The 14346-nt window shown below is 51.4% G+C and overlaps 1 protein-coding gene across 1 annotated transcript; it reads left to right on the top strand.

Moving 5' to 3' along the window:
• Nucleotides 1–2972: 2972 nt before the first annotated feature.
• On the top strand, nt 2973–12371 carry SCNN1B (sodium channel epithelial 1 subunit beta; the record flags this gene model as incomplete). Its single annotated transcript, XM_080354083.1, has 12 exons — nt 2973–3289; nt 4161–4581; nt 5402–5595; nt 6418–6521; nt 6997–7160; nt 7609–7716; nt 9888–10005; nt 10579–10654; nt 10837–10894; nt 11152–11213; nt 11494–11569; nt 12006–12371. The coding sequence occupies exons 1-12, from the start codon at nt 2979–2981 to the stop codon at nt 12369–12371; spliced, it is 2058 nt and encodes a 685-aa protein (XP_080210209.1). The 5' UTR covers nt 2973–2978.
• Between the last annotated feature and the right edge of the window lie 1975 nt (nt 12372–14346).

Below are 14346 nucleotides of genomic sequence, written 5' to 3'. Positions count from 1 at the left end.
GACACCGTGCACAGAGTGGCTTTCACAGAGAGAACGAAACAACAAGGTCACTTGGAAACATTCTGGAAATAAAGGTAAGAAGAATACCATTAATGTGAGAAAAAAGATTGAAAAAAGTCATCCAAGTATGGCCAAGCACAGCTTTCCTTAAAGCCGTTTCTTTATCAAATGAGCTGTTAAATCACAGTTTATGCCTAAAGGAAGAGTAAACCTGAGTCCTTCACTCTGCTACCACGTTAAGATGCCCCCGGCAAAACCGGTGACTGTCTGCTCGGCTGTATTGCCAGCACACCTTTGCTAACTTGGTTTCTTAATTTTGGGAGCCGTGTGTTTTCATGGCGGGCCAGGGATGCTGCAGGAATCTTGCCTGAGGATGTTCTTCCAGCCATCCCTGTCCCCATCCCTGTCCCCATCTGCAGCCCCATGCCTGTGCTCCCTCTAGCAGGTACGTACGTTCTGAATCAGTTTCAAACGTATCTAAAAACTAGTTCAATCTTATTTTCCACACTGTGGCTTGAATCTAACTTAAAAATGTGAATGCTGTCCTTTAGCACAGAGTTTTTACGGTTGGTGAGCTGAAGAGATAAAGTGAAATAGAAGGTGTTTCAGTCTTTGCTTAGAACTGATTTTGAGCTGGGTGTCCTTCCCCAGCACAGCATCAGCCCCGCGCTGTCACCAGCGTGCTGTGCCTCTGCAAACAGCACCCTCGGGTTTGCTGGTTAAATGGAAATAAATTCAAGGTGGAGAACAAGTGTATTGATGGCTTCTGCAAAACCGTGAACAAAGATAAAGCAGCATTAAAATTAGCTGTGCGGTATCTTTGACTTTACTCAGTTATGAAAGTAGAGCTTTTACTCTGTGTGTGCTCCTCAACAAAGTACATGTCTCGACATTGCCATCAGGAAAAAAAAAAAGAGCTAAAATTCAGCCTTAGGAAACAATAAAAAAGAGGTTCTTCCCACAGTGTCAGGTTGATGAGCGATGCAGAGGGATGTGCAGGACACGCGGGGTCCCTCCGCGGGCCAGCAGCTCCGGGCAGAGCAAACAGCGGCCGCAGGGCATGTGGCCAGGCAGGTCCTGCCGGGCTGGAGCTTGCCCAGCGCCGCGTGGGTGTGTTTGAAATTTTAATCTAATCTAAATCGTTTATTGGACTTCTTAAAAGGTGGAAAATATTTACTAGTTTGCCTTGCTAGTCTCTCTAGATTTAAATGTATTTTGCCAATACAGTTTTATAAAGCAGAGGCTGATGTTGAGGTGGTGCCCTGGGATTGGTTTGTGTTCGTGCCTGCAGAGGAGGCTTGGGCAGAACGGCCACACGTGTTGTGTCTTCCCTTCAGCAGCAGGTGGTTAAGCAGAGGCTGAGGTTGCTGCTCCTGTTTTCATTATAGTCCTGCCCAAAAGCCAGCGAGCACCCCATGCGATGTGAACTGTGAACAAACCTTCTGCAGGAGGCGGGTGGGGACCGCTGTGGCACAAGCTCCGGGAGGACGAGCCCATGATGAACTGGTGGGGTGGGGTCTGCGACATCCAGGAGGTCTGTGAGGTCTGGAAGGTCCGAGTCCCAGGACATGTGTTCCTTGGAGAACAAAACACTTTCCCATGGGAGCAGAGCCTGCCCTCAGATCCTGGAGGGAACTGCTGGAGTTCCTTCCTTCCAAAGCTCTCTCCCTTCAAGAGAGATGTTCAGTGTTCCGCTGTGTCCAACATCACTTGGAATAGCATGTGCAATGAAAATCATCATCTCTCTTTGCATCATGGAGTGAGGCGTCATAAAATCTATTGGGCTTATACTTTTATCAAACTCTGTATATACTACTTAGGAGATTTTGCAGATCTGGCCAATAAATCAATGAATCGGCATTAGCTTTTTTTTTTAAAAAAAAAAAGTAGGGAGGAGCCGGTTGCCACGGCTCTGCAGAGACCTGTGCCCACCCCTCAGCTCTGCGGAACCTTTGGAGTTTATCTGCAAGTAACTGTGTGTTAATCTAGTTCCTGCATTGCTGAGTGATGCTCATTATTGAAATATTGCTGTTATTTCAGCACTCTTTCTTCTACGATGCTGAGTTATACGCAGCATTAATCTCTAATTCTGTTCTCTTACCGTTTAAATCTGAAAAATGTTCTAAACAGCTGACTCGGGTTTGTTTTGAAATCCTGCCTCGGGATATCAAGATTTAGTAACACAAATTCTCACCTTAAAATAGCAGCACAAAATGTTCTATTTACTCCCAATATGAATGTAAAATATGCAGCATCCCTCACATGAGCAGCGGGAGCATACCGATAGTATCTGAAAGACAAAGGAATTTGGTGGAAAAAACCAATGGGCTGTCCTGGCTCTGCGGGCCGCAGCACCAAGCACATTCCTGGTGCTGGGAAAGGTGCTGCTGGCGCCAGGTCCTCTGCTCCTGCCCCTCCGACAGCCTGCTGCACCGTAATGCTTTTTTACTTCTAAGGAAAGTTGTCTTAAGCCCTGTATTAGTTTGAATACTAAACGCTGTTAGCCTGAATTCTACCTGACAGCAGCTCATGTGTGCACTGCTTGGTCCATCCAGTGCTGGCAGAGGTTGCAGACGATGTCAGACACGTACCTGTTTGCACAGAAAACACTCACAGCCAAAAACGTCGTGTTGCATTTGCTGCAGCCCGTGGCAGCCCCGGGTCGGTCACCGCAGGCACAGCCATGTCCCACAGGTCCCACAAGCTTCACCCCTGTGGAGCCAGAAGGGATGTGACAAAAACCTTCACGGCTTTGGGAACTGCAAACACAAACCTCCCTGTGTACCCTCTGGGGAGGTGCAGGGCTGTGTCACTGCCCCGGCGGGACCCTGAGTAGCATCTGCTCCAAGCTCCTCCCAAGCGATAAACCCACCACAGAACGACCCGGCTGAGCTTTGCTGCCAACACCAGCACCCCTGGCACAACACGAACCTGCCTCTCTGCACAGCTATTTGTGGCTTTCTCCCGCAGGCAGCAGGATGAACCTGAAGAAGTATTTCATCCGCGCACTGCATCGCCTGCAGAAGGGCCCCGGCTACACCTACAAGGAGCTGCTGGTCTGGTACTGCGACAACACCAACACCCACGGCCCCAAGCGCATCATCAAAGAGGGGCCCAAGAAGAAACTCATCTGGTTCTTCCTAACACTGCTCTTCGCATCTCTGGTCTTCTGGCAGTGGGGCATCCTCATCAACACCTACCTCTCCTATAACGTCACATCCTCTCTCTCCATTGGCTTTAAGACCATGAAGTTCCCAGCAGTCACGGTCTGCAATGCCAACCCTTTCAAGTAAGCTTTTCTTTACCTAATTTATGCCGTTGTGCTCTAACACCCTCAGATCTACTGCTGGCATAAGGTACCGCAGACCTGTTCCTGTCTCATATATTGCATTAGGAGCATCAATGAAAATGATCCTGGCTCACTCAGTGCCATTAAAAACAAAATAATGGAGCACAACACAGAGGCGATGGCTCAGGTCCAGAGGAGGCTCCATGTCCTGTGCGCTTGCCTGGGTGTCCCACTGTACCAGTTAATCTAATGATGGTTATTGCCTCCTGCAAACTTTCCCTGGCTTGTGTCAAAACTTGTCACAACCAGAATCAGTCTCTCAATCTTTCCCCACAATCCCTTTCTTCCTCCTTCCTCGCTGTGAACGTACCTCTTATCGCTCACACTCGGCCATTAAGAGCTGGTTAAACATTAGTATCAGCTGGGACCTGCAGGGATAGAACTCAGCCTAATTCTGAAGGAGTAACTGATCTTTGTAACAGTTGCTTTAAATTTATATTCGTGCAACAGTTCAGCCCAAGGCAAGATGCTCTCAACCAACACACAGGAATTACTTTGGGGTTGTTTTTTCTCACTGCTGGCTAGAGATGTTTTGTGTAAACCACAGTGATTTACTGAAATACAACCAGCTGCGTTCTGCGCTGGCGGGTTCACCACCGCAGCACTTTCTGTTTATCCTTCCACTGGTTTTCCACCCAGTTGCAGCTGCTGGGATGCCTGTGTCAAGCTGGCCGTGCTCTGTTGCTCCCCCGTTGTTCTCTTGGCAGCAACCCGAGGGCCCCAGGAAGGTCTGGGTCAGCGGAGCAGCAGCCAAGCTGCTGCACATCCCCACCGCCATGACACCGTCTGGTAATGGCTCTTTGTCCTGCAGATACTCGGAGGTGAAGCATCTGCTGAAAGACCTGGACAGGCTCATCGAAGCGGCACTGGAGAGGATCCTGCAGCCCACACCGGGGAACAGCAGCGAGAACATCTCCCTACCGCTCAACATGGAGCTCTGGAACCAGATACCCCTGGTCCTCATCGATGAGCATGACAAAGACAACCCCATCATCCTGGACATCTTTGAGAGCAACCAGACTGCTGTGGGCAACCAAACTGTGGAGGGCAATCGAACTGCTGAGGGTAACCAAACCACTGAGGATAACCACACCTCCATAGGCAATGAAATGGCTGAGGGCAGTGAAACCTTAATGGGCATCGAAACCTTCATGGGCAATGAAACGACTACTCCACCTGCCCCAGCCAACGTGACATCGGAAGAGAAGAAGTACAAGCTGGCAGTGAAGCTGGTGAGGGTCCCGTGGGAGGTGCTGGGGGGAGAGGGACGGGTGGTGCTGGGACCAGGGACCACCTATGCTGGCAGCACTCGCGGCACCAGGCACACAGAGCCCATGGGCGGTTTGCCCGTTATGGTGTGTGATTTCACAGCTTCGGGTCTGTCTGCTTGGGGTTTTTTTGAGGAAGGCAGCAGAGAGGTATTTTAAGGGTTTTTTTTTTACATTTCAGAGGGGATGTCTGATCCCCTGCAGGTTACACAGCCAAACACCTGGCTGAAGATGCTGGATGTCTGCATGTGGGGCCTGCAGCAGGATCATACCCTAAATATACCTCCCTGAATGAAAGGAAACCCAGCAAGGAGCTGTGCTAGTTTAGGGGCAGGGGCTCCCTGCTGCCTTCCCCTGCCTGAGGGCTGGCACCCAAAATGCTGGGGAAAGGCTGCAGCTGCTGCCACTCACTGGGGCACATGCAGGTCTTGTGACCTCCACCCTCTGCACCCAGAGAGGCTCCAGGGACCCTGCCTGGGCAGCCCCCAGGAGCCAGGGCAACCCCAGCCTTAAAGAATGGACCCAAACGTGATGTTTTCCATGAGCTTGTGAAGGTGCCACTGGGACTGATGGAGAATCTGCCCAGCTGGGTCCCCCAGGGGTACCTGTCTGCAAACACCAGCAGATGTGACAGCAGATGTGACAGGTCCCAGCTAGCCCCACCTCTCAACCCCCAGGGCAGTGGGCAGGGCTGGCACCTAGCACAGGGACAGGGGACGCGACATACGTCCCTCCTGCCAAACCCCCACAGAACAGGGACAGATCTGCCTGTGTGTGTCCTCAGTGCAGCCATCAGGGCTCGGACAACTGCACGTACCGCAACTTCAGCAGCGCAGCGCAGGCGGTGAGCGAGTGGTATGTCCTGCAGTCCACCAGCATCCTGGCCAAGGTCCCGCTGCAGGACAGGATCCGCATGGGCTACCAGGCTGAGGACATGATCCTGGCCTGTCTCTACGGGGCTGAGCCCTGCAACTACAAGTAGGTGCATGCTGAGCTCCCTGCCCTTCTCTGTTACCTCGGGAACGGTACAGGACACTAAAGGCATGACAGCCTTTTGCTTTCCTCTTTTTAAGGTATATATCAGTTAATAAAGAGATTTCTGCTGGTTCTTAACTCTAACAACACTTCCCAGAGGGTTTCTGGATTGAGTTTTAGTTTTGGACGGGCTGTTCTGCTCATGACACACCGAGACTCACAGCATCAGCGGGACCTTCCCTGGGTATTTTGCAATAAGCAGCTGCCAGCCTAGGCGCTGGGTCAGCGAGTGCCTGGCGCAGCACTGCAGCCCCGGGTACAGCCCCCCAGCTTTTACACGAGGCTCTGAGAACGCACTTTAGCCATTGCTGTTTCTTATGAATGTCATATTTATAGATCCAGTTTCAAGAAGCACGAGTGCACAGCAGCAGCCCAGGCTGCAAGTCCTGCCCCTCTGCAATGAGGGCAGCAGAGAATTGTTATCAATGAACGTGACATGATACCAACCAAAACCCATCACCATAGCTCAGACCAAGCAATTATTGCTGTCTCCTCTGTGTGAGACAATTCCTTTTCATCCCAACAAAGCATTATCCCCATGGTGTGTCTCAATACACACAAGTACCTTGCTTTGCTTTCTTTTTTTCCAACAGTAGATTGATTGAAATTATATCTGCTGAAATTTCTATACAGCCATTCAACAAACTAAGCAATTTAAAATGAATCCCAGCCGTCACTGCCAAGCACTGGTCCCATCAGTTGCATTGTTTTATAGCCCTTTAGTCCTCCCTGAGAGTCTGAGTTTTGTATGTGTGATTCTTCCAGGAATTTCACCCAAATCTATCACCCGGACCACGGTAACTGCTACATCTTTAACTGGGGCATGGACGAAGAGGCCTTGAATTCTTCCAACCCCGGAGCCGAGTTTGGTAAGAGATCTCACTGAGGAAGGGGGAGTTGCTCTGTCCCCCTGCCCATTTCTATTCTATGGACCAGACTGATTAGTTCCGTGTCTCTGGAGCTCTGCAGCGGGAGGAATGGTTTTCCAGAAAGGGAAAAGCCCCCAAAAGGGAAATGTGTCACACAGAAACAAGTAACGTGACTACAGATATTACATGGGGCAGAAGGACAACATGTGGACAGCTGAAGTATCTGGGGCAATGTCCGAATATTCTGTTAGCTGAAATATCTGAGGAAGTGTCTGAACATTCACTCAGATATTTCCACCCTGAGCATTTGCCATCGTGGGTATTTACGCACAAGGCTGTGGTGAACCCGTCCTGTCCCACAGAACAGACATTTCTGTGCACAGTAAAAAGAAAATAGGCGTGTTGTTGGGTTTTTTTCCCCAAATATTCCCATTTTGACGCGACTCCTGTTCTGAGTGTCGTGTCCATGTGCCAGGGCTGAAGCTGATCCTGGACATCAGCCAGCAGGACTACATCCCCTACCTGTCCTCAGCGGCCGGGGCACGGCTGATGCTGCACCAGCAGAAGAGCTTCCCCTTCCTGAAGGACCAGGGCATCTACGCCATGGCCGGGACCGAGACCTCCATCGGCGTGCTGGTGGTATGTCTGGCATTCCTCGGGAGCACATTGTCTGACAATAATGTTATCTGATGGGACCGCAACCAAGTTTGTGTTAAGTCTTGGCTGAACTGGCTCAAACCAAAAGAGACGAGGTGTGGGCTGGCCACGGGCTGGAACCATTTATGGAGACTTTTATGTAACTGTCCTGGCTAAGCACTTTACTGAAGCCAAAATATTAAGCTCAAGTCATTGTTCCCCTTCTCTTAGCATGTCAGCAGGTGCCGTGTTAAAACAAGCTGCTCCCAAACCACCTGCTCGGCCCTGATCCGCCCGCGGAATGGGCTGCAGCTCCTCTGCTCTGCCCCCATGGCTCTCTGAAATTTATCAAACCTGCAGGGAATACAGGAATTACAATCTCTAGCAAACAGGCAGCAGGGCCCTGGGAGGAACAGTAACCACTGCAGTCTGCCGTGTTGGTTTTCTTCAGGATGAACTGGAGCGGATGGGCTATCCCTACAGCGACTGCACCATGAACGGCTCTGATGTCCCCGTGAAAAACCTCTATAGCCAGTATAACACTTCCTATTCCATACAGGTAAAACATGTTTCTAAATCAAACAAGACTGTTCGGGAAAAATTGTCAAAGCACTTAAAATCTTTGACTAGCCTGCAGGATTACTGCAGGATCAGCAGTGACAAAGTAGAAAGCATAACCTGAATCACAGGAACCTTCTTGTCTAGTAATGAATCCGCACTCGAGTCTGAGCGCTCAGTAGCCCCAGGTTTGGAAAAGATCCCAGTGGATCCAGTGGGATAACTGTGCATTGCAGGAGCAAGACCTAATGATCCAAATATTAAAACTTGCCCCAAAGGTAAGGAGTGTTGTTCTGCGGGCAGCACAGTTTAGTGTGACCTTCGGTTTTCATCCTCACCCCAAACAGCCCGTACAGCAAGGAGATGGTGTCAGCCGTTACTGTTCCCTCAGCCACGTGGCAATTTTGTTTCATTCTGAGAGAAAGAAAATAGTCATTTTTCTAATTTTCTCAAAAGCCAAAACACAGCAAACCCCCCGGGATCCCTGTTGTTATTTAAGTCCCTGCTACACGCGACCTACCAGCAAAGTCCAAATTACCAGACAGAAAAGCAAATATTTTCACCTCCACATAGGAGCACAGTTTAATGCTGGTCCTTTCCTTGTACCCTGCAGCTCGGAGCTCAGCTCCCCAAAGCGGAGGGTTCCCACTTACAGCAAAAGCAGAGCAGGGTGTGCCTGGGGCCCTCGGTCCCTGAAAACCCCCAGTTCTCCCATTGTCCCCCCTTTTGGCTCCCAAGCAGCCCCAATTGGTCACTGCCTGGCTCAGGGGGCAGAACCGCGGCACCAGCCCATGGACCTCGAGCCCCCGTCCCACCGGCATTTCCCCAAAAACACCAGCTTGTGTGCAGGACATGGAGACTGACCTTCTGTTCTTCACCTGGAGAGCAGGATGAGAAAGTTGAGTGTTTGTAAACCTTGAATCTGCAGAAAAATAGAGTGTAAATGTTAAGCACTGGTTAATTTGTAACAGGCTTTAACACGGAGGAGAAGCATTTTGGGAGGGTGAGATACGACAATAACAAAAACACCAAAACCTGAAGAATACACCCCAAACAAATGGGAGGGCTTTGGTCTGGCAGGGTTTGTTGATATTTCTGCCTTTATATAATTATAACAATTGGACCACTTTACCCTACTTTTTAAGATGCTTATATAATATTCAAGCAAATACTTGAAAGGATTGCATTATTACTTAAAAGTTGCTAAGTGCTGACTGGAGTTCTATGGCCACATAATTCACATTACTCCAGAGACTGCTCAGCAAAATCAGGCTGGTCCGTCACTCCCCGATTGCACTGAGTTTTATGAGCATTTTCTATCCCACAGAAATTCTCTGGTTGTTCTACTGAGCTGGAGCTGTTAAATTTAATTATCTTTTCATAGACTTTGTTATTGCTTTGTGCGCTGTTTCGTTCAGAATCCCCCTCCGATCTCAGCCGGTTGCCTTCACGCCTGGCTGAGCTGAGCCTGCACGCTGGGCTGCAATCCTTTCGAGGGGAGACGCAGATGTACAGATAAGATAATTCAGATTTCTAAACCCTGCTCTTTATGTTGAGGTATTTTTAGAGTCCCAGCTTTAAAGTGGAAACCAGCCCTTTGTCAGTATGTCCTATCAAGCCTGGAGACAGCGGCAGTGTCTAGGGGCATAGTAGAACATTTTCATTCCTTTTTGGAAACTCCATATTTCTTCCATGAAGCCCTAAATAGTTCAGAAATGAGCAGCTGCTGGTGCAATCTGGAGCAGGCACTGAGTCCCCTCCTGCGAGGTGACACCCACGGGCAGCTCGTCACCAGGATGTGCCTTCAAATGTGGAGGAGCAGTCGCCAAAATGCATCAGAAAGAAAAGGGTCCTGGCAGCATAGCCACCCACCTCCTCTTGCTGCTGGGAAGCTGGTGTCACCTGTGCCAGGTTGCAGAGCCCACTGTGCCACTGGCGATGCTCAGTGCCGTGCCGCCGGGATGCTTGGTGTGTGCTGTCAGGGATGCTCGGTGTGTGCTCCCTCTGCAACTTCAGCCTTCACTGTGTGCAGCCACAAAATCAGCTGTTCAGGGCAAAGGAGAGAAAACACCTCAGAGCTGAGCAATTCTCCAGGCCAGTGCAGACTCAGCAGCACGAGGGGGGCTTGGGGATTCAGCCCATATCCGACCATCTCCCCCTTCCCTTTTTCAGGCTTGTCTGCGCTCTTGTTTCCAAATTCACATGATTGAAACCTGTGGATGTGGTCACTACATGTTCCCTTTACCTGAAGGGGTAAATTATTGCAATAACGAAGATAACCCAGGCTGGGGTAAGAACATGAACATCACTAATTGCGCAGCCTTCTCTGGGTCCTGGCACATGGCGGGTGGGAGCAGCCACAAGTGTTGTTGCTATTGTAAATGCAGGAGGTGGATGGTTTTGCCTGAGTATGATTCCCCGTGGACGTTCAGGTCGGTGCTGGGGTGAAGGGGTGAAATCTCCAGCCGAGGACAGCAATGGGAGCCCCTGGGTACTGGTGGAACAGAGGGGACGCTGCAGCATTGGCTCCGCAGGGATGCGCGAGCTGCAGGACGATGCTCCCCAGGGTGAGCAGGGCCGGCAGCTCTGCAGGCAGCGGGCCAGGGCTATGCCGAAACCATGGACACGGGCAAGCTGGCTCTACCGACACTGTCTGCAGAAAAAGAATATTCTAAATGTACTATTAAATCGTCTGACTGCTTTGCCTGAGTTTCTCAAGGCAAGAAAGGTTAGAGAGGAAGATGGTAAATCTTTGCAGTAGGCTTATACCTAAACATTCGTTCTATTACACAAAATGGATATAATCCAGTAAGTGGGATCCTTATCTAAACAGATGCTTTGATTTTTTGTTTTCACCAAACAGCATATTGCTATTCATCACTGAGATCAAGCATAAGGGACAGACAGATCTGTATTGACTCCTGTAAGGAAACGTGCAAGTGAGTACCTGGGTGCTGGTGGCTGGGACGGTGCCGGGGATCCCACATCCTGGGTCCTGTCACTCCGACCTTTCTAAAACGGCAGCAAATCACGCGGGGCTGCTCCTCTGCGTGAGAACTGACCTTCCAGTGACTTCAGAGGAGGAGAAACCTCCGTGCCAATGCTCTCTTCTCCTCTGCAGTGACACACAGTACAAGATGACCATCTCCATGGCAGACTGGCCATCCGAAGCCTCAGAGGTAACAGCCATTTCTTGTTTTGGAACAGTCATTAACAATTACCTGTTCTTAGCCGCATGAGTCACTCCGTATTTTGTGAGCTAATGTCCAGGTAGCAAGTGCCTCTTTGCTAAATTACACATTTTCAACTTGCAAACACACACCAGTGCCAGGGCCTGGGATGGAGCAGGGACACCCCCATGGCGGCTCCTCCTCGGGCTCCTGCTCCATGGGTGAGGATGCTTCTTATCAGCTCTGAATAAATTTTGTTTTCCTAGGACTGGATTTTCCATATTCTGTCTTATGAAAGGGATATGTCAACAAATGTGACTCTGGACAGGTGAGCAAAAGGAACAACCACTTTATCATCTCTACTGAGCCTGTTAACATTAGATTAACGTGAGCCTTGGCGATGGGCCAGAGCACGCGTGTGCTAATGCAAAGGAAGGACAAGATTTGGCACATGTTTGCCTGGAAGATTCAGAAAGCAAACCTGAAACACACTTCACGCATATCTTCTGCTCCCCATAGCGACAAAGCGGGTCAGACAAACTCAAACACTTAAAACTGACATTAACCACAGCCCAGCTCTGCACTGAGCTGCTGTTTGTCCTTTACAGAAACGGGATCATCAAGCTCAACATTTACTTCCAGGAGTACAACTACCGCACCATCTCGGAGTCGGCTGCCACCACGGTGAGTGCCCATCCTGCCCCCCCTGCTGGTGCCACCATGCGCCACAGTGCCCGGGAGCAACTGCAGAAATGTGTCACCCGAACGCACAGATGGGGCTCAGCCCCTGGGGCTGCTCAGACCTGCCGGGAGATGCCCCTCGCTGGGACCTGCTCCCAGTGCTGCTGCTTCACATGGCCGTGCCAGCACAGCCACCTCCACCAGGGGGTTTGCAGCCCCCAGGTTGTTCTTCCCCCCCACCTCCCATCCCCAGCACGGGGCATCACAGATCAGCAGCACCAGCTCCCCGGGGATCACAGCACACACACTGAGAGGGACCTGCAGGTCCCTGGGCAGGAGCATCTCCTGGCTCAGCACCAGCACATGGTGATGGGCAGGGATCAATCAGGGACCAGGGTCACTGTCACCGCCGCGGCTCACCCCTGCCCTCCTCCCGCAGATTGTGTGGCTGCTGTCGAGCCTGGGAGGCCAGTTTGGGTTCTGGATGGGGGGCTCAGTGCTGTGCCTCATTGAGTTTGGGGAAATCATCATCGACTCGCTGTGGATCACCATCATTCACATCATCAGCTGGTGCAAGGGCCTGAAGCAGAAGCGGGCGCAGATGCAGTACCCGGATGCGCCCCCGACAGTGTCGGAGCTGGTGGAGGCTCACACCAACCTGGGCTTCCAGCCTGAGGACACGGGGACCCTCTCCAGGGACGAGGCACTGCCCCCAGAGCCCGGCACCCCCCCTCCCAACTATGACTCACTGCGCGTCCAGCCCCTTGACATCCTTGGTCCCGACAGCGATGCAGAAACCGAGTGAGTGGTGTGTCCCATCACCTCCCGACGGCAGGTGGCCGTCGCTGTGCTCAGTGTCACATCTGCCATCACCGAGCTCAGGGTGTCACTTGCTGAAAAATCTTCTGCTCTCCACCAAAATCAGGAAGGAACTAGAAAGCCCTGGCTGTCCTCCCCTCCCCACCTTAAAGTGTTCACTGTGAAGATTCTCCGTCTAATAAACCCTGTAATAAATCTCGAGTCGGTGCCAAGCTCTGGCTTTAGCACATAGAGTGTGTATACATCAGTATTTTGCTATAGAACCATTTCTGGTGCCAACACCGTGTGCTGTTTGATGCCAGGACACAGCTCAGAGTGTGCTGCTGTGCAGCCAGAGCCTTTGGCTGGGACCCAAAGTACCTTTGATGGCTGAAGTTGCTGTATTTCCACCCCTAAATGTCCACAACAGTAATAGTGAAAGAAAACGGTCCCTGTGCTCTGGAGCCCATGGTGCCGTGTCTGCATTTGCTGCCCAGGGATTGTTACCGCTTGCAGCACAGGCGGGCACGGCTGTTAATGTGTGTCAGAGACAAATACTCCAAACTCCATAGAGGTCCAGGTGTGGGGAGAAAGTGCCAAGCCCTTGAATAGTACCACACTCTCGGTAATAAATAAATTAAATTAAAAGTTGTGTTTAAGTTTCCCGTTGGCAGCGGGTGCAGTTCAGCACCAGCACAATGCTGATGGCTGATGCAGGAAGGGCAGGTGCTGCGCTCGCTCCGACGTGAGGGGTCAGGGGTCTGGCGACCCCATGGGGCCGGGAGCTCACCTGGCACCCAGTGCTCCCAGGAGCCCATCACAACCCACCGGCACCTGCCTCCCTCAAGTACTTTTGCAAAACTTCAAGAGGAAAAACAATCGTGTGGTTAAATCACGCGCCCAGGAACACGATGTCCTGGGCAGGGTGCCCAGCGCAGGGTGGTGGGGACACTGCGGCCAGGGGGACCCCACTCCAACCCCCAGCACGGGGGCTGAGCTGTCATGGTCTCCCCATCTCCCCTCGGCTGGGAGGGGGTCTGGGTGCTGACAGGGACCGGGGGACGCTCTGCCAGCTGAGATGCCGCCAGCTCGGCTGATGCTGCCCCGCACAGGGGAACTTCTGACTACAAAATTAACTGATAAAGTCAAATCCTTAATCACGGCTGTACAGCTGCTCTAGGGCTGCTGCAGTAGTTACAAGACAATGTGTAGAATATCTGCAGCCTTAATTTTATAAGACTTGGTTCACGAATTTTTAAAATCTTATGATTAGCTCCAAAGGTAATGGCAACCAACGCTGCTCTGAGGAAAACACCAAACCCCGGGCACGGTGTGAGCTCAGCCAGCGGTAAAACCAGTGGAGCGGTGACAGGGCAGACGGAAGGTGGTTCAGACTCTCGTACAGACAGAGGAATACAGCTCTTACAAGAGCCATCCTAGGCTTAACCTGCCCTTCTCCCCAGAGGGACCTTTCCCTCCCTGAGCACCACACACCGGTCCAGCCTCCTACACCATAACGGAGAGACCTGGGTAGTGATTGTGCAGAGACTCCAGTAGTGACCGCGCTGAGACCTGGGCAGTGACCACACTTCATCCCGCAGCGTTCGTGTACGCACACCAGCCAATACTGATCTGAACAAAGACCTCCAAAGAATTCTCTAACTGTCCAAACCCCCTGCTCCCAGCAACAGACACAACTGAGCAATCTGCTTAAAACACTCGAGAGCTGAGAACAAAAACCTGGGCAACTATCCCCACGCTCTCCCCAACAGAGAACACTGTAACATCACTGCCAACATCTGCTCACGGGGGAACCCAAACAGCCACAGAGTCATCAGATGCTCTCCCTACGAGCCTGCTGCTTGTGCCGTGAAGACTTGGCTGTGATGCGGAGGGGGTGGGATGAGGAGGGTCAGCCAGGCTGTTTCCCAGCCCCCCTGGGCACTTCAAACACAGTGTCTGGGCTGCGGGTGCCTGGGGTG

Source organism: Nesoenas mayeri, assembly GCF_963082525.1.
Source record: "Nesoenas mayeri genome assembly, chromosome: 15".
Taxonomy (NCBI): domain Eukaryota; kingdom Metazoa; phylum Chordata; class Aves; order Columbiformes; family Columbidae; genus Nesoenas; species Nesoenas mayeri.
This window is presented reverse-complemented; position numbering and strand designations above follow the sequence as displayed.